The sequence below is a fragment of the Lynx rufus genome, unplaced genomic scaffold (genome assembly GCF_022079265.1).
Source record: "Lynx rufus isolate CCGP_SWC_20201006 ecotype Redwood Valley unplaced genomic scaffold, mLynRuf1.p SCAF_10, whole genome shotgun sequence".
Classification (NCBI taxonomy): Eukaryota; Metazoa; Chordata; class Mammalia; order Carnivora; family Felidae; genus Lynx; species Lynx rufus.
Window position 1 is genome coordinate 42,315,353 of NW_025814824.1, and position 21,163 is coordinate 42,336,515.

A 21,163-nucleotide genomic window follows, 5' to 3' on the forward strand; every position below is an offset into this window, starting at 1 on the left:
AGTGTTAACTGAAATTTTATGATTATTTTTTTCCTTTAATTTTGATATCTTGCTTGTACATTTTTGCTTGGTTGAAAGGTTGTGGTAGTCAAATGCATCGTCAGTATATAGGAATCATTTATAGAAACAACTTCACCTGTTATCTGGGTTTCTGTGTGTTATACAGTGACAGTTTTCCTGGAAATGAGATTTTTATGGTTTACTCTGCCTACTGTGTGATCTTTTACCTGAAGAAAAGGGGGTGGTAGGGGCTGTTACAGTTTCAGTCCACCCTAATTCGGGTACTGTTTGCTTTGTTCAGCAATCACTCTGATCCTCCTGGCAGGGAACAAGATCCAGAGAACAAAACTAGTAGTGACTGTGTAGATAAGAAGGCAGTGAATTCTGCTTTTAAGGCAAAGGGGGAATAGTCTACAAAAGAATGAAAATAGGAATAAAAGTATAGCATTGTTAACCTGAAGATCTGTTGTACCTTTGAAAATCTTACACTGGGGGAAAAAAAGACGCTACAAAGATACGTAATTATGTGACTGAAAATCTTGGAAAAGGTCACCATTTAGTTTCTAGCCAAATACTTGACAATAAAATAGGCTAGAGTATTCATAATTGAGAAAGCAGAACCTTTTTCCTTAAAATGACAGGACAGTGTTTCAGCATTATATGAGTTACCATAATATATTATTTATTCTCCACCAGAACAACTCTGTGGATATGGTGAAGATGATGGGGTCAAGAAGAGTACTCCAGAGAAGAATGGGAAAGAAATGTCGGAGCAGACATGGCAGAAGGTAGTGCAATCTTTAAGATATTGAGCTGAGGAAGTTAAATCTGAATTTTAACATAAAGGATTATAGTTTAAAACGAGGGCTCATGAACTTAAACCTTGTGTGCATCCTTAATTTAAATTCATAATTCAAAATCATTGGCTTGCCAAAATGGGTTAAAAAAATCAATGTTAGTGAAATAAATGTGCAAACACTTGTGCTTCTGTTGACATAGATTAAAAATATCTCAAAGATGAAATGAAGAGAATGACAATGGAAATTAAAAAAATGTATACTATATGTGCTTATTAATTATAATTTAGCAATTTAACTTTAAAATGGAACATGATGAGACTCTGTTATACTTCAAAAGGCATACAGGTTTAAAATATTTAAATGATTAAAACTGAGCATAGTTTTAACTTCGGTAAAGTAAAATGGTAACATGTTTATCATTTAATTTTAAACTTAAAAATATACATGACCCATCTCATTTTAGATAGAAATTTATGACCATATAATTTTGGATAGCACTCCCTGCTTTAATAGACCCACTTGTATAAACCCTGTAGTCACTTTACATCATGTCTGTAATTAATAATAAAATGTTCTTTAAAAATATTAACATTGATCTTTACAATTTTATACTTAATTCATATTTTTGTATATAAACACATTATTATCAAGATCCATTAAGTTGGCTTGGTTGCATTTTAGCCTCTTTGTTATTGTTATAAAGGAAAATATTCTTTAAAAAATTTGTTTTAGTGTTTATTTAGTTTTGAGAGAGAGAGAGACAGACAGACAGAATGTGAGTGGGGGAGGGGCAGAGAGAGAAGGAGACACAGAATCTGAAGCAGGCTTCAAGCTCTGAGCTGTCAGCACAGAACCCGATGTGGGGCTCGAATTCATGAATGGTGAGATCGTGACCCGAGCCAAAGTTGGACGCTTAATCAACTGAGCCACTCAGGAACCCCCAAAATTTTCTTTAAATGTTTTCATCCTATAACTGGTTGTCATTTGCTACACTAGATACTTAGATAAAGCTGGAAATACACAAATATATAAACAGAAATATTAATGCTGCTACTTATATTTGTTTCATCTGTGACTTGACTTATAGGAAATCTAGGAATTTACAACAGATGATGTGATCCCTTATACTTCTAACACTTGCCATATGTCAGGTAACAAAGGCTGTCATCTCATTAATACTGAGTAACACATATCAGGTTACCACAATAACATACAGAACAAGAAATGCTCACATTCATTTATCTTAAGGTAAATATATAGTTGAAATTACACATTATCAACTGGAATGTCATACAGTTTGAATAGCTTCTTTGTTTCAGAACAATATTTTTGTTTGCTGGGGTTTGTATAATTTATCTCTGGCTATATAATACTATACTACTATCTACCACTATCTTAAGGTAGGAACCCTGAGGAAATCTGTTATTTCTTTCCACCTATGGCTACTACCATAGTGGATCCAGAAATCCATTTTAAGTCTTTAAAACCCAACAGGAATTATTTGCATTGGATCATACTAATTTGCCACTTTTTTTTTTATATTAACCTAATGTAATTGTATGAGTCATGATTTAACCATTTTTAGTTGGGTTTCCTTATTGTAAACTCATTCAAAATAGGATTAAAAGATAGTAACAACTTGAAAACGGTATTTACTTACATAGTAGAAATGAAACATATAAGATTATTTTTTAATAATATATTAACATTTCACACTATTATGGTATGAGTTGAGTCCCCCAACCAATGTTATCCTGTCAAAGTCCTAATCACCAGCATCTAAGCATGTGACTATATTTGGAAATGAGGTCTTCAAAGAGTCAGTTAAGTTAAAATGATTATTAGGGTTTAAGCTACCTAGTATGGTATTTTTTTATGGCAGCCCTAGCAAAGTATTATAGACACTTTACAAAGTCAAGTGTTTTATTTCAGTTTTGAAAGGAACCACCTTTCTGGTAAATTATTTAAATGATCAGTACTGGAGGAAAAGTATGCACTTGAGCTGATTTACAGAAAAATCAAATACCTTTAACAAATCCCTAGGCTTTCATTTTCAAATATATATTGAAATTTTCTTTTCTATTTCTGGAGGCTTAACATCAGGTTAACAACAATTTTAAGAGTGTACTTTGAACAACACTTTAATTTGTGCTATGGACTATGGGAAGTAGTGTCTCTGTTTTGTTATTTGTCCTCCATTTTAAACTTAAATGCGATTAATTTTGACCAGTTCTTATGAGTAAACATAGATTCACTTTAGGCAGTTAACATACTTAAACATTTTAAATGTAACAGACTTTAAACAGACATTTTTCCAGTGTTATATAAAATTTTCATGAGTTGTACCTAACATAAATGGATTTTAGTCAAAAGAAAAAGATAATGCTAATTTCCAGAATTGAAATCTCATACTTAAGGTGTTTGTTACATTTGTTCATAACATATTTTAATCAAAAGTACAAAGTTGATTTAATTTGATCTAATTCAGCAATATTTAATGCAAGTAATTATATTTCAGCTGAAGTAATTTTATTAAGTAGCTGTTATGATTAATAATAATAATAGAGACAATAATGAGGTGGTAATGGTGATGATAAACTGTTTAGAACTCACTGTCTATGAGGAATTGTGGTGTATGATCATGTTCAATACTTATAATCTACAAGACAGATGTTACTAATCCCATTTCACAGATAAGGAAACTTTAAAATAGGTTAAATATTTTACCAGGTTAAAGTAACCTGAGCTGGAAGTAAGATATAGCACAGAAAATATTCAATATCCCCAAGACCATACTGTTTCTTAATATTTTTGTATCACTACTGTCAAAATCAATTTTTTTAAAAACAGTATAATTGCTTATTTCCACAAAATAGATTTTAAAAAATACAGTTTATTCTATTTACTCCACCATGGAATTAACCTGTTAAAATATTTTAAAATATATATATGAAAAGTATACTATTGTTTGCAGTGATTAAAACCACTAAGAAACTGAAAAGGTTGTAAAAAGGTGATATTCCCTATCTGGTAGTAGTGTTTACTAAATGGAGAATAAAATTTGGCATACAATGATTTTGAAAAAGTAAATGATTTTTAACCAGAGTTCATGTGTTCTTGAACACTGTATTTTTTGTCATTTTATCCAGCTCTTCAGTGAAGTATTTGCATTGAAAAGGAATAATAGAATTTCTCTTGCATATATGCACAGAGGTCTGCAATAGTCTGATACAAGCTCTTTCATATACCTCTACTCCAGGTCAAGAGTAAGCCCTATAAAGACATAGATCTAACAGTAAGGGAATGTATCATATTACAGAAAAGCAAATTTAAATTAGATGAGATTCTTAATATTGTGTTGGGAAATATCCATGTCCTGGGACAGGATAACTAATCAGTAAAATCTGTTGAATTAAATGAAGAAGGTCGACCTCACAAGAAAAGTAGGGGGTGTAGAAGTACAGGTAAATCAGAAATGACTGAAAGTAAGTTTAGGAAACAGCTTACATCTTTAGCACCTTAACTAAATCCAGTAAACTGGAAAGTGGTAAATATGTGCATATTTTCATCTTGCAGATTTCTGGAATATTTTATATCCTTGGTTTTCAATACATCAAATATGTTTTCACCTTTGAAGAATTGTTTTAAAAGTAAAAATGAGTCTATATAGTTTCTCAATCATTTAGATTTCTTGCTTGACTCCAGTCCTTTGTTCATTTCCCATGTGTATCTGGGCGACTCTTCTTCCCCACATAGCTTGTAGAATACTGTGAGGGGCACAAAATCTTGAATTTGAATCCCAGTTCAAAGAATGTTTACCTCTCTGCATTATTTAAGTTTTCAGAGCCTCTGTATCCTCTTCTGGGAAGATAATTGTTGGCTCTACTTACCTCACATGGTTTTGGGATGATCTAGAGAGATCATGTTTATGAAGCCATCCCGTAAACTGTACTTTACAAACAATAGTGATTATTTGTTTTTCAAGATTTAAGCTGAAATCAACTCCTTGAAAGTTTCATATTCATGGCTTAGAATTAATTGCTTTGTCCTTTTTGCCCAGACTTACGGCACTTAGATCCTGTCCTTAATCAGTTTTATTTACGCATGTGCCTTTCTTTCCAAATAGTTTTTGAAATTTCTTAAGGTCAGAAATTGTATGTTTTCATTTCTTTGTCCTACAACATGAACATTGTTTATTGAAATAAATTAATGCAATATTGGAATAATTGTAATTTTAAGTTGTTAGACTTTTTTTGGTAAATGTTTCCTTATTGTATAAACTAAGGACCTCATGACTGCTAAAATTACATTTTTCTCACTTAGAATAAAGTGGACTTGGTAGATTATTTTTTTAACTAGGTAATCATTTTTTCATATGATTGTTAGATATTAAAGAAAATTGTTATTTTATTAATAAAGTTTCTCTATGTATCTATTTTTAGATTTTGTATAAATTGTTTTTTTCCCTGAAAATATTTTTTCACAATAATTAGACTACATAGCTAAAGTGCTTATCTCAGAAAACTGCAAAGTTTATTAGCATACTTAGTTCTGTGTCACTTTGTGTAGAATTTTAACTTCTTTTACCATCTGTCCTTTATTTAACAGATGTATTATTGCATTTTATAATGTATTTATCTACACCACCTTAGAATTATTTAGAAATTAAGTACTTTAGATTTATTTTGTCCTTGTGCTAAGTGTAATTTTATTTTCATAAATTAGAAATGATAAAAAATATACAGCAGATTATGGTTTTTGGACTTTTAAAAGAATAAATTAAACTCTAATGTTTAGGTCATTGAATTGGAAAGTCGGCTAAAATCTTTTGAGAAAAGGTCAAGAAAATTAAAAGAAGGGAATAAAAAATTAATGAAAGAAAATGACTTCCTGCAATCACTCTTAAAGCAGCAACAGGAAGATGCAGAGGACAGGGAAAAAGAGCTAGAACAGCTACAAAGGGGGAGTAAAGAAGTAGAAAAAGATAAAGCTGGACTTCAAGTAAAAATCAGTGAGCTGGAGAGAGAAGTCACTTCCCTAAGGAGACAAGTGGCAGAAGCTAATGGTTTGAGAAATGAAAATGAAGAGCTGAAGAATTCAATGGAGAAACTGCAGCAATTAGCAGACAAAGCTAAATCTGAGATGGCCACCACGGAAGTGAGGTCTGGACAATATGATTGTAAGACAACCACTACCAAGGTTAAATTTAAAGCCGCCAAGAAAAAGTGCCCTGTGGGCCGTTACCACACTGTTCTCAATCACTCCATCAAGGTTATGAGCAATGTGTTTGAGAACCTCAGCAAGGACGGCTGGGAGGATGTGAGTGAAAGCAGGTAAGGCTCTCATTAACTTAGCTCTGTGGTGGGGACACTGTGCATATGTAAAGCACCAGCAAATGGAGATTGAATTTCAACTACTGTCGATTTGGTATTCAGAAAAAATACTGTCAGATCCTTTGAAATATCTTGGGAGGTCTTGTTCTGAGCTTATTGACTGAAATTTGCATGCAAAATTAGCCACAACTGCATGAGTATTTGAATAGGTGCCAGGAAACCCAAAAGAAGGCAATGCTTGATTTCTTCCAGTGATGCTATTTTCATGCAGTCATGAGGCTTGAAATTGACAGTTTGGCAGGTTGATTTAATTTGCTGGCCCTTTGCATATTCACCACTGACAGCTAAGGATTCCCAGGCAAGCCTACTAAGTCGGTTTAGTTATCTTGTGACATGCCAACCTGGGAGGAGAAACATTTTTCCCCCTTAATTTAGTTAGATAAATTTTGAATGACCCATTTCAGCTTGTTACCAGATGTCTACAAGCTGTTTAACATCCTTTAAATTAAGAACCATCTTCACTAATTATTTCATGTATGTATTATGCAAAGTCATTGTACTAACTTTAATTGAATGGTGGTTAAAAATCAGTTCTTTAAAGTTAAAGCTCTATAAATTCCTGGTCCTAAGTTGTATAACACCTAGTGAATAGCAACAGGAGAATACTAAAAATCTATAATATTTCTTTTCCTTACCCCTGGCTATACATTCATATATGTACTTGAAGCACATCAGTAAAACCACAAAGGCAGGTGGATAGTAGAACACCTCTTTTTATATCTATGTAATAGGGAAGTTCAGTGTTGCCAGAGTTGCCAACAGACAAATAGAACTATTTTCATAATTCTGTCTTGTTTTACAGTGGCATGTATTTCCTTTTATTTGTCTAAGTTTGTTTTTTTTTTAATCCCCAAAAGACATGTGTTTCAGATTTGGGATGTCCCTGGATGGTGTAGGGGTGGAAGAGTTTTCCCTTCTTCCCTTCTAGGTTCTTTGGCTCGTCTCATAATGAAATTGATTTAAGAAAGATTAACAAGAGAAAAAGTATCGGAAGTTTAATAATATGCATACCTCCTGTATACATGGTAGAGGCCCAAGAAAACTGAGTAACTCCCCCCAAAACAGCCAAAACCGTTACCTTCAATACCACCTTCAGCTAAAGACAAAAGAAGATGAGGTCAGAGTGTCAGTTATGGGAGGTTATCAGGAAAAGCATAATAAACAAGGGTAAGGTTCTTATGCAGAGTTAAGCCCTTGTCTTCTTCATTGGCAAGAATTTTTACAGATTTAGACTCATCCATCGCTTCCTGGTATAAGGAAGCCTACACCCTTACAAATGGAGATTTTCCTTATGCATGCCAGTGTCTCTTAAAAAAGGGTAACTTCTACTTGATTCTCAGAACTTGTCCTATGTCTGTTGTTTCCTAAAAGTAATTCGTATGCCAAAGAGACATATTTGCGGGTGGCAAATTCTGTTCCCCTACTATCACACCTTTGAAAATTCCCTGAGAAGTTTCACAGTCCAGAAGCTAAGCTGACAGATTGATTGCTTCATATCTCACAGAACCAGTGTCACAGTCCTTAGAATAGGTCAGTTTAGTTAAACAGTTGTGTCTTATTTCAGCAGGTGGGTCTTGCAGGTGGGCTCCCAAAGTTAGGCCTATTTTGTGAGAGAAATGAGGCATTTAAAAAGGCATGTCTATGGAAGTGAAATAAAAACAGAGGTTAATGATTGGAGCAGACTATAAAATCAATCTTGAATCCTGAAGGCAGCCAGTGGAGAGAAGACATTTCTAGAGGTAGGGGCTGAAGCATCTTTGCAGTTTGAATATCTCCAGTGATGTCATTGGTTGTTTAGGTAAACTTTCTGAGTGGCCCACACAGCAATAGGCATGAAGATTATCTAAACATGAGCTATTGTGGTGGTTTCTCTGAAGTGTATATGAAGTGATCTAGCTTCATTTTGCAGAGCTTTGGGGGGGAAAAAGGCAGTTTTAGTTCTCAGTGATTAGTTTGATTCCAAGTGGAAACGTTAGTTTGGAGAGTCATAGCCAGATATTTGAGGAAACCAGAAGAATTCAGGATTCCATCTAGTTTATAGGTAAACAACAAACCCTCAAGGTAATTAATCAGAACTAGAATCTAATATTCACAAAGGTGTGTTATTGAAACATAATTATTCTCTTTTAAATCACCTTAATTTCTACTAAAGACAGCCAAATTAAGATTAATTTGTTTGCAAAACAAACCTAGTTTCAATAAACTTGGCCTGATTATTTACATAAGTCCAACAAAGAATAGTGGTTGACTGTATAGACTCTTCTTAAATCTGTTTTGCTGAAACTTTTCATAAGGATTTTCAGACTGAACTTTTCAAATCTTCTCAAGGCCAAGATGCCAATCCAAGGATTTGCCACTGGAATTGCTTGCAATAGCAATTAGATTGGGGTAAATTTCTCTCTTCTTGAAGTCCTTCAAATATCCTGAGGTTTCTTCACCTGCTGGGAAGTAACCATCCTTGCTTACCTGGTATGGCTGCCAGGAACCCTGTAAATAAGCTACCAGGATGTTTTTTCAAGAAGTTTTATTGACTTTCATAAAGTCACCTTTCTTCCTTAAAGCTGTCTGGTCATAATCTGAGTCTATGCATACCTCTCTAAAATATGACGTTCCAGTCACAACTTTGGTAATATACTCATTGTTTCCAATTATGTCATGTTACCAAGAGAACAGATTCTTATGGAATTTATGCCAAAAAAAAAAAAAATAGATTGCCATGAAAATATAAGAATGTTCACTAAGAGTTTCCAAATTCTGGAGGGATCATTTAAGGAGAAAAAGATGTTTCAATTGTTTACACAGGTCCATTTTACCAAATTGCTGTAAGCCCTTGCTAACTTAAGAGGAAAAGTTTTCTTAAATCTGGAAAAACACAACATTTAAAAAATTAGCAATAAAACAAAGTCACAAAACTTATAATCATCCTTATCAGTTCATTAAGTCCCATGTTACTAATTTTTGTTCTGCTTGAATCCAGTTTTCCCCTTATGTTCTGGAAACTCTTATCCAGTTTTATGATCTTAAAGGTATTAGAAACTTGTATTTTGGAATATTTTCCATGAGTCTCCTTGGAGATCAAGCATTTTCCAAACATTTTTGCAAAAGTTTCAGTGTAAAACAATAAGTCCGTAAATGACAAAGAGTTAAAAAAATGGCCATGGTTAAAGATCTGGTGAGAGTTCCTTACAATGCAGTTGACAGGAGGGGTGCCTGAGTGGCTCATTCTGGTATGCCTCAGACTCGGTTTCAGCTCACGTCATGATCTCATAGTTCATGGGATTGAGCCCCACGTTAGGCTCTGCACTCACAGAGCAGAGCCTGCTTGGGACTGACTCTCCCCCTCTCTTTCTGCCCCTTCTCTGCTCACACTCTCTCAAAATAAATAAACATTTTTTAAAAATGCAGTTAACAAGGAAATTTGGTTATTTCTGTGATATATAATATTTCAAGATAACAACTCGAATTATAAATGATAACATTATGTCAGGACAAATCAGATTTTTAGGAATTTCACGCAAATTCCAGTACACTTAAATTAATAACATATATCTACACAAATATAACCAAAAAAGTTTAGCATCACTTATTTGACAACACTTCCCATATAATTTAACATATCAAGTCAGCCTAATTAGCTTAATACATTTTTTGAAATGTTCCAGGGACCTTCTGAAATATCTGAGTTTCTTCCAGGTCAGAAAGACTTCATTTAGAATTTGATTTGGGGAAGTTTGTCAAGAATATCAAAACGTTTTGGCCACTTGATCATGGGTCACTGTGAGATAATACTTAGTTATCTGTTTAAGGGACAAGACAAAAACTTCACAGGCAAATACAGAAGCTCACATAGTTCTCAGCAAAACTTCTTTCTTTGTATCAAGAGGACTAGGTTTATTTAAATAATCAAAAACCTGATTATAAAAATAACAAAGCACAGGGAATTATTTTGATAAAAACACAAAATCTTTGCCTTCAAGGTAGATTAGTTTAAAAGGTAAAGAAGAACCTTTCACAGTCTCTTATGAAGAATACACAGATAGTCAAGAAAACGTTATCCTTTTACCAGAGACAGAATCAATTTGTAAAATTGTAGCAGCTGCCTTTTGATATTAAAATTCACTCAATTAAGTTAATCTTTATCTTAGCCAGTCCTGTCCATCCATAAAATTCCTTTCTAAAGATTCCTTTCGGGGCGCCTGGGTGGCGCAGTCGGTTAAGCGTCCGACTTCAGCCAGGTCACGATCTCGCGGTCCGGGAGTTCGAGCCCCGCGTCAGGCTCTGGGCTGATGGCTCAGAGCCTGGAGCCTGTTTCCGATTCTGTGTCTCCCTCTCTCTCTGCCCCTCCCCCGTTCATGCTCTGTCTCTCTCTGTCCCAAAAATAAATAAATGTTGAAAAAAAAAAAATTAAAAAAAAAAAAAAAGATTCCTTTCCACAGACTTTCTACAAGTTTCAGATTTTGTCTTGATTTTCCTCTTTTCCATTTTTAAATAACCAGTTTTATGTTGAGATATTTATTTTCATTCAACAAAATGCATTTCTATTCCTTTTTTTTTTTTACTGGAAACATATATCTTACTTTTCTTGCATTTAGAGATGTTTTTCATATTATTTCTAACAGTTTTAGTTACATTTATTAATTAGAATTCCTAACCCTTAGAAACCTTAATTTCTAGTGAAAACTAAGTAAGCAATTGTGAACTGTGTGTTGCAACAGCATTCTTTAGATTGCCAAATTTATGAGTACATTCCATAATGTACAGTCTTTCAATATGCAACAAGACATGTTTACTAAGAGACCCAAATAGTTCTTTAATTCCTCTGTAACAACCAGAAGTAGATAGGCCCATGTTTAGTAATTATATTATCTTATTTGGAAATGATCTAGATATTCAGTGAATTTCTCTGAATTTAAGTTAGCAAAACTTTAAAGGTTCAACTTACCTAAGATATTTGGGGAACTGTTTTTAAGAACACATACTGTTAAATGTAATCTCTGTTAAAAAGTTTACCTAAAAACTCTTACCACTACTAATGTCTATCTTAATCACTCGCTTCCAATAATTATGTTTAGACTACCACTGAAAGCTTCATGAGACATTAGACACAGCCAGCCATCACCCTAAGTTATCCTTGCTGGTAAATTTCGTAAGAGATACAACATGAAGTTATTTGACTAGTAAACCAAGGCAGAATAAAATTTGTATCTCTGCATTATATTCAATGTTGATAAATCTAAAGACATACCTATTTTAATGAAACCAACAAACTTAAACTAGTTTTTATTTACCAAAGATTATACCAAGTCATGTGAACTTGAGAAACATATGGGTCCATTTTGGTTAATTTCTGAGAATTCAATTTATATAAGTGTTTAATTTTCTTTATGTGAATTAAATAGAGCTATTTTTCAAGTTAATTTTGGTAATATCATCTGGAGGCAGAAAAATATCACAAATCTACAGCATACATATACAGACATACAGAGACCTTAAAATTTTAGACATGAGACAGGTATGAAAATGTAGAACTTACTATTAAAAGAACAGTAGAAATGAGTTAAATTTATCTGTTCAGATGGCTAACGATTTTTTTTGTTTTTACTAATATTTGTGGAGAAGACATTGATTTTTTATTTGCCTAAATTTCAAATGACCTTTTCCCCTTTTGTTCTTCTGATAAGAATTACCTCCTTGAAGTTTGTAGAGCATTTACATCTAAAAGGCACAGGGAAGGAATGCAAGCTCCTTTAAGAAGAACTTTGGTTTCCCAAGGCCAATATTTACAAGCCTTTTGAAATAAATAGCAGAGGTTTGGGGAATGGTAAAAAGGATTGGTGGACTTTTAATTATTTGTGGAACCTTACCTAAGGTCCTATAAAGACTAGACGTTTTGGGGCGCCTGGGTGGCGCAGTCGGTTAAGCGTCCGACTTCAGCCAGGTCACGATCTTGCGGTCCGTGAGTTCGAGCCCCGCGTCGGGCTCTGGGCTGATGGCTCGGAGCCTGGAGCCTGTTTCTGATTCTGTGTCTCCCTCTCTCTCTGCCCCTCCCCCGTTCATGCTCTGTCTCTCTCTGTCCCAAAAATAAATAAACGTTGAAAAAAAAAAAAAAATTTAAAAAAAAAAAAAAAAAAAGACTAGACGTTTTAAAACAAGGACAGCTGTTTGAATTCCTCAAAGAATTGCTACAAGGTATCTAAGAACTGTCACACCCATCCAACTATGTTGAATGTTTTTCTTCCCCTCTGGGTATATTTAGTTTAGGAGAGAAGCCCTAAAAAAAAAATTCCTGTCAAGCACTGAATATCAGCTTTATTCACAAATTCAGTCAGACTCATAGCTTCCCATCTAATTTCTATTTTTTTTAATCTACCCACCAAATCACAGGAGGTAATCCATTTATGAAAACTTTTGTGGATCTAATATTCTGCTTTTTAAAAATTTTTTTTAATGTTTATTTTTCTGAGAGAGAGAGAGAGAGCACACGCAAGCAGGAGTGGGAGGAGGGGCAGAGAGGGAGACACAGAATCCGAAGCAGGCTTCAGGCTCTGAGCTGTCAGCACAGAGCCTGACATGGGACTCAAGCTCACAAATCATGAGATCATGACCTGAGCTGAAGTCGGATGCTTAACCAACTGAGCCACCCAGACGCCCCTAATATTCTGCTTTTTTAATCTTTACACCAATCACAGGAAGTAACCCATTTACAACAACTTTTGAGGGTTCTCCCTTAGTTTAAGAAATTCTTTAACTATGGCTCTTAATTCAGCCTTTGACCAAGGAGTGGAAGATAGCTGAGGAGTATTGCCCCCAGTCGCAAGTGATTTTGTTTTAAAAGGTAACTGTTTAATAGTCTCTTCAGAGTGGAAAGGCAGTTCAGACAAAGAATTAGTGAAATGTGAGCATTCAGGTAAAGACTGATAGAGGGAAATAGTAGGAGTTAATGACTTTTGTTTTAGGTACCTCTTGGATCTTTAGTATTTCATTTGCCCAATTTTCCAAATATCCACCTCCCTTTTCTTTTTTGATGAGAAACTTATCCCCAATGTTTGCATTTTAAAGAATGGCTCTTAGGTCCTACAGAAGATGGGGGCAGAAAACTTCTATCACAAAGGCATAGAGAAAGTAAGTTTTCTCCAAGATGGAGTTTTTGGGACATATTTGCTTCTTATTAGAGGTCCAGGGTAATTTAAGTTTTTCCTTTTTCTTAAGTGCAGGACAATTCTGTTTCCAGTGTCCCAATACTACAAGCAGTTTGAGTTGAATAGGTGAGGTCTGAGGGTTGGTGACCTGTGAGCTCTGAATTGCTGCCAGAGCCACATTTCTGGTTTTGTAGAAACTTGCAGAGAGGTGGGAAGATTTAAACAAGAGTCCCAGATAGCCGAAAGATATTCTAGAAGGCCAGGAACAGGGAATTGGAGATAAATGGGTGTGGACGAACGTGGAATTTATTTTAGATATTGTGACAAATAAGCCCACTGACCCAATCAAAGGAGGGACACAGATACTGGGAGCACAGTGAAGCAAGGCTTTAATCAACATTCTTGCAAGAGCGGGTGTCTGATGGACAAGCACACTTGGAAAGGCAATTTATCTCCTAGTGTGCAAGTGCCTCCCCTGATTCCTCATTGGCTGAGTGCTACAGAGATGATAGCCTTACCCTGACATTGCCTATGCCTGTGTAAGGCAAAAAGTAGTCTGATTGGAACAAATGTACATTCTTGAGGTGACACAGAGACTTCAGTTCTTTGGCGCATGCTCATAGCAAAGCCCGAGAAAAATAAGCCCATGAAATGGAGTGGGGAAGAACCAGGAAGTGAAGTGTCTAAGGGCTTGGGACTCAATTGTTGGTCGGGGGAGGGGGGGGTTCATACATATTTCCAATAGGTTGTAAACCTTTTGTTAACTAGACAGCACAACTTTTATTTGGTATTTCTAAAAATGAATCATTCTCACAGATATGGACTCTAATTTTCGTTCTGAATATAATTTCTGTTCTTTCCTATTGTCAAGGAAATCCTTAGGGCTAGCCGTTACACTTCTTTGTGTCCACTTTTTAATTTGGTCTTTCCATAGGTACCAATAAGACAATTATTTAAGATAAGGGCTTTCTAAAAAAAAAAAAATTCGGGGCGCCTGAGTGGCTCCGTTGGTTGAGCGTCCGACTTCGGCTCAGGTCATGATCTCGCGGCCAGTGAGTTTGAGCCCTGCGTCGGGCTCTGTGCTGACAGCTCAGAGCCTGGAGCCTGTTTCAGATTCTGTGTCTCCCTCTCTCTCTGACCCTCCCCCGTTCATACTCTGTCTCTCTGTCTCAAAAATAAATGAACGTTAAAAAAAATTAAAAAAAAATCAATTACAGAAGTTTTTCCAATTCAAAGGATCTCTCATCTGGCCAGTGACAGACTTAAAGACAGAATATTCTCACTGACATAAAGCCAAGCTCTAAAGACACAGAATAAGATGACAGAGACAAAAGAAAGCAATTATCAAGTCTGAGAGGAAAGGGATCAATAGAAAACAAGAGTGCTCATAACAAATTTTTACCTAAGGACCAAATTTTACCAAAAAGCTCCACAAATATTGTCTCCTGCTAGTCTAAATTTAGATAAGGACTCTTACCATTCTCACTTCCATCAGCCCTACATGCAGAGATCCAGGAGACTTGATGGGTAAGAATTCTTAACTTCTGCCAGCTTGTGTCCCAGAATCCAGAATCTGTCAGCTGCAGCATCCCTGGAGTGAGTCGTGATGGTCCCTTCACAGGTTGCCAAAACTGTAGGGGCAGAAATGTTTTCCCTTCTTCCTTAAGTCTAGAGTCTTTGGTCTAATAATGAAATTGATATAAGACAGATTAACAGGAAAAAGTTTAATAACATGTATACCTCTTATTTATATGGGAGAGACCCAGGAAAACTGAGTAACTCCCCCAAATGACTGATGCCATCACCTTGAAACTATCTTCAGCTAAAGACAAAAGATGTTGAGGGTGAGGAGTCTGTCACAGGAGGTTATCAGGAAAAGCACAGTATACAAGGGTAAAGTTGTTATGCAGATTTAAGTCCTTGTCTTAGCCATTGGTAAGAGTTTCTAGGGATTTAGAGTACTCTATCTCTTGCTGGTATAGTGAGGAAGGCATCCTTACAAGTAGGAGATTTCTTAATCAGAGACATAGAGCTGAAATTTATCTTAAAATGTCTTTCTCAAACTTGTTTGCATCTATTAGATTTATCTGAATTTTATAAAGATTCCAAAGCTCAGATGTGAGGTTTTCCAATCAGATGGAGGCCACCAAATGTGGGGCAGCCCCATTGGGTGGAAACGGGGTATAGGTGGTAAAAGAACTCACTCAAGGCAGAACAAAAGAGAGAGATGTTTACTGAATACCCCACAAGGGAGCAGCAGGCAGGACAGCAAAGGAGAGACTGTCTCCCACAAGACAATGGTGGGGGGCTGTAGTTAAATGGGGAAGGTGAGGAGGTATGGGAATGTATGGAATTTTCCTTTTTTGGTACCTGTGCCCAAGTGTAAGTAGCCCATTGGTCAGCTAGGACTTACATATATCTTGGGTGAGTTGCCTAATGGGCCTATTTGTATTCAGCGGGGGGTTTGGGGGTCACTGTGGGCCCTTCATCCTCACTCAGATTTCTTTTGTTCAGGTTGGTTGCCTGAAAGCAGCCTCTACATAGGCCACACCCCAGAATAATTAAATCATAACTTCTGTGGTGGGATGCAAGCTTTGTAGAAGGACTCTTGCACAAAGAGTCATGACACCGAGGCTTTTCTTACCAGGAAGCAAGTTTATTTGTGCTGACATGGGCTCAGAGAGTTTGTACCTGAATAGCTAAGCCCTGAATGCCACGTGGTGTAGTCTTTTATGCATTTTCTATTTCTTTGTCTCCCATATATGGGTAACGCATAAACATACAGGCTGATTGGGTGCTCTCATGTTACAGGGACCTGAGGGACGTCACATATGCACACAGCCAGGTTGCCTTCCCTTATCTTGAGGTCTTTTCGTACCATATTCCTGAGGGAGGGGATTCTACCACAGCTTCACTATTTTTTAAGCTCTCCAGCTGATTCCAATATGTAGACAAGTTTGGGGACCACTCTTTTGTTTTTGTTTTTCAACTGTTTGTTTATTTTTGAGAGAGAGAAAGGGCATGCGTGAGTGCAAGTCGGGGAGGAGCAAAAAGAGAGGGAGACAGAGAAACTGAAGTAGGCTCTGCACTGACAGCAGAGAGCCCCATGCAGGGGCTTGAACTCATAAACCATGAGATCATGACCAGAGCCAAAGTTGGACTTTCAACCGACTGAGCCACCCAGGTGCCCCAGGAACCACTGTTTTAAATGATCATTGGGTCAAGCCCTCGTCTTCATACAGGTTAAAAAAAAAAAAAAAAAAAACCTTGAAAACAAATTGATGAAGGTGAGGAAGAAGGATGAATCTGCATTCCCATTTCTTTTTGACTCCTAAGGTTTTCTTCCTTGTTCTCAAAAGCCATTAGAGATAAAATCCTACTCAGCTTAAAACCCACTAATCATTTATCTGTCTTCAAGGAAATCCTAGTTTCAGCTAATTATGTCTCACCAGTTGATACTACCACACTCTTCATAATAGAAGTGGTGCAGTTTACTCATGCGTGAGTATGTTTGTGTGAATAGATACATGAAAGCTAAGTAACACAGTCAGTTCTAATTTCATCGTATTGGTACACGTGCAGATGGTCACATATTTTTGGAGATGAATCATACAATATCTCTTAAAACATAAGATTGTCATTTAAGTTGCTTAGCAGTGAACTTGATTTTACATTGTGAGGATTAAGTGTTATATTTCCTGCCTGACAGAACACTCTCAGGAATCACTCAGCTGCAAAAAATACTCAAACAATTAGAAATCCCACAGTGGACCTTCAGGACTTTAGAACATTCTATTTCTTTTAGCTTTTCATAGTCTGAAATATAAGAAATTTACTTGAATACTGAGAAAAGCAGAACTTTGTCCTTTATATATGAATATAAAATACTTTATTATATAATTATGACCTTGTTAGTATTTATATATTTATGACTATTTATCTTTCATAGTTGAGCAGTATTACAAAAACATGCTATCAAATGACAAGAATAATACAGTTTAGAAATGAGTGTGAAGTCCTTCGTTCAAGTGAAAACAATCCATGGAATGAGGGAGTACACTGCCTAGCAATCTATGGTGCACTCTTCCTAAGGGTTTTGGGCAAGAAGGAGTTTTATAGAAGAAGCAATGCAGAAACAGGGCATAGTTGGCTGGGAGGTTAGGGATTGATTGGTTGATTGATTGATTGATTTTTATATGACCAGTATGCCCTGGTCTGTAGAGAAAAGTAAGTTAGCTAAAGCTGTGTTGGAGGATTGTGATTGGTGTGTATTAGGTTTCCTTGACAGTGAGGTGTTCTGTATAGACGTTGTTTTGTGTGACCTGTCACGCATTTCTGCCCAGATCTGCACATACACAATCATGGGGGGCTTTGTTGGCTTTCCATATCTGGCCTCAGGATTGGAACTGGCCCTTCTGTTTCTGATGCCAGGAGGGATTAACTTGCCTCTCCTCCCTGAGCCAGACCATGCTGGCCCCCTGGAATGGATCAGGGAGGGAAGAGGACTATGCAGACACGCAGCCTCCTAAGATTGTGAGATATGATAAGAGAAACAGAGAAAAACCAGGTCGCTCTGGACTGCACTTAGGCAAACTTAATGACTAATCATAAATCACACATGGGTAGTATATATATTGCCCTGGCTGGAATAGCTAGTTGGAAGTCTTACCTGAGGGGAGGACGCTGGCCCAGGACCCTCAATTACCCAGGACCCTCAACCGGGCCTCCAACCTGGCAGTTCATTGCAGGGCTTCCCTAGCCAGAAAGTTGGATAATGTGAGTACATGATTTGATGTATTAAGCCTTCTTTGTTCTTCTCTATACTTCTCTCCCTCTTTATGTTTACTATAGTTGCTTAATTCCTTATATTTCCTTTCCCTTATAATTAATAAAGCTTTCTTCCATGAAACAAAAAGTTCAGCTATTGCAAATTACTATTATTCAGAACAGGTGTTTACTATAAATGCAGCTCACTTAGTTCAGATTTCTGATAGAGGCCAGGCCACTGGCACAGCCTGCATTTTGTGGGTCCTGATACACAAATAACTTATCAATGCCCAATTCAGTGATGGGTGATTTTCAGGAAGAGTTGTTCATACCTTGAAAAACAGAATTTCAACAAACCATGTTTATCAAACTTGTGGATAACATGACATGAGAAAGGGGTAAAAAGTACTTTACAAAATAGAATAAAAATCCCCAAAGATAGCAATAGACTGGGAAGATAGAGTTACACAGAAGACTACAGGGTCCATTACTTAGCTGGAAGAGCCAGTTGCTCAACTATACAATGGGGAAAATATGGGACTTTGCAATAGTATACATAAAAATATTTTAGGAAGTTTTAATTAAATCTTGTTTGAGTCTACAGTACAATGTACATTCCAGAAAGCTTGCATAATTTTAGTCTGCGTCTACCAAAAATTGTACTAAGTAATTCACATAGTATCCTTGGAATATGAAATTGAATTCTGGACATAATGCTCCATCAAGATAAGGTGGAGTAACCAGGGTGAAAAAACATCTCAAAAGCACACATAATGGGAATGTTTGAATAAGCTAGGGATGTTTTTTTAAGATATGTTTCAAGCATCAAATGACCATATCCAAATATTTAAGAGATCATCCATGTGGAAAAGGAATTAGACTTACTTGAATGTTCTACTCAACCTCAACATTTTCAATCAATCTTCCTTCTCATTAATACAAACTATTAACATAATTTTACTTATTTTTCTTGTTATCTGAACCCACCCCTTTAGGATGAAAGCTGCATAAGGGCAGAGATATTTGTCTCCTTTATTCCTTGTACTTTATCCTTTTGTGCTTAGAAGAGTGCCTGGCACATAACTGGTGCTTAGCAATGAATGATGAATGGACATTTTACTGAATGATGAGTGGACATAAGAGATGGAACTGAGATCAGTGGGTGAAAGCCTCGGAGATTCAAAACTTGTCTCAGACTCAGGGAAAACTTTCCTGTGAGAAACGTTAAAGCTTTCTGCCCTGGCCCAGAAAGTAGTAAGTGCTCCAATCCTGGCAGCATTAAAACATGTGCTTCCCAGCTTAACGCTTAGTAGAAATACTACAGAAGTGGCACTACCAGGCATTTGGTACTAGATATTCTAATTTGTTGATGAGATTTTACAATTTTGTAAAACACTTCTTTTTGGCATTTACTTTCTTTTCATTTAGATGACAAGTAAATAAGATGTTGAATTGTTTTTCAATAGACATACTCTTTTTCTTTGCTAGATATACTTTTCAAATATGGTATACCTAAGGGAATTGTAATAAAGAGGATATTTGGTTGTGAAAAAAATCAGGATCACTGATGCAATATAGCATTTATCAGGTGAAGAAACATGGTCCAGAGACAGTAAGTAACTGAAAGGGCCATATAGTCAGAACTCTAGTCCCAGGCCAGTGCTTGCTTAAGGCTGCTCATTCTACTGCAGTAGTAGGTCTCTGTGTAAGTGGTGTTCAAATTCAGTCACCAATGTGGATGTCCCATCAGGTTAATTAAAGAAGTCCTACTTGTACTTATTTATTCGTCTTAGTAAGTTTGAGGTCATGTACAGAATTAACAGAAATAACAGACTGTAAAACATGTTTAGACTAATTTTTTTCTTAATTTAGAGGACCAGTAAATGTTCAAATTAAACTTCTAGCTTTAAGTGCAATATGTGCTAGAACAGTATTTGATCTTGAACTTAAAATGGGTACATTTAACAACTCTTCTTCTTGCGTTTCATGTTCTCCACTTTTTCCCAAAAGCAGTGATCCCGAAGCACAGACCTCTCAAAATTTAGGAACAATTATTGTAGAAACATCCCAGAAAATAAGTGCTATAGAAGATGGAAGAGACCAGAAACAAAGTGACCAAACAGAAGGTAGCCAAACTCAAGGAAAAGAAATGGTACGAATATATTCAAACACAGATGGCAAGACCCCAAAGGTATATGACACAGTGTTCCTTGATTGTACGCTATGTTTTTAATTTTATCTTATGTTTCATAACTTATTTTTGTTGCTAATAATTTAATTTGCATCCTTAAAAAATTTTTTTTCTGTGAAGTATACGGTGAAAATACTCAACTTTTTAATAATTTCTTAAGAAGACTAGTTAGGAATCACAAGACTCAAGGAACAATATGATTGGTGAGTTTTATGAGTTTTAATTCTGCCTCATATATCCCAGCCTAGATGCTGAATAAACCTGCCACCTGGAAACACTTTCATCAAATGATGAAAGGCCCCAATAAAACCCTGTTCTCTCTTGTTCAAGGACCAAGAAAGGGGCAGCCAAGCAAGATAGAAAATTTTTACACAGTAATCACCCTACTCTACCCAAATACCACAGAAAAAATTGCAAACCTACCTCTACTCACATTGATAAAGACCTAGTGGGGAACCTAGGCTTTTACTCTCACCTGGCTCTAAGGAGTCACCCCCAACTTCTCCTCCACCCATCAGGGTGGTGTTAGAGAAGACAAAATGAGGAGCCAATGGTAATGACTCCCTGCCATCTTGTCATCAGAGGCCATATAAGGAGCTAGACATCTGAGTTCATCCATCAGTGAAAAGATGACCCTCTCCCTTCCTTGCAGGGTGATTTCAAAGGCCAAGGGCAGAGATGGGGACTGTCACGCCTCCTGTATCTATAAAGCCTCTCACTCCCCACTTCCCACTTTGTCATTGGACTCTAAGTGAGGAGCAGAAACAAGTCCATGCTCCATCTCCCAGGCAGGATGGCATCAACCTTTGGGGAATTTGAACTTTCACCTCCACCAAGCAGTAATGAGGTGCTCCTCCCAACCTCTTTGGTGGG

The 21,163-nt window shown here is 36.3% G+C and overlaps 1 protein-coding gene across 1 annotated transcript in view; it reads left to right on the plus strand.

Annotated features, from left to right (window-relative positions):
• Nucleotides 1–21,163, plus strand: part of CNTLN (centlein) — a 317,305-nt gene that overhangs the window by 203,422 nt on the left and 92,720 nt on the right. The window contains exons 14-16 of the mRNA XM_047064802.1: nt 697–788; nt 5,598–6,133; nt 20,110–20,290. Of these exons, the coding sequence (XP_046920758.1) occupies nt 697–788; nt 5,598–6,133; nt 20,110–20,290 (809 nt within the window). The remainder of the gene's footprint in view (nt 1–696; nt 789–5,597; nt 6,134–20,109; nt 20,291–21,163) is intronic.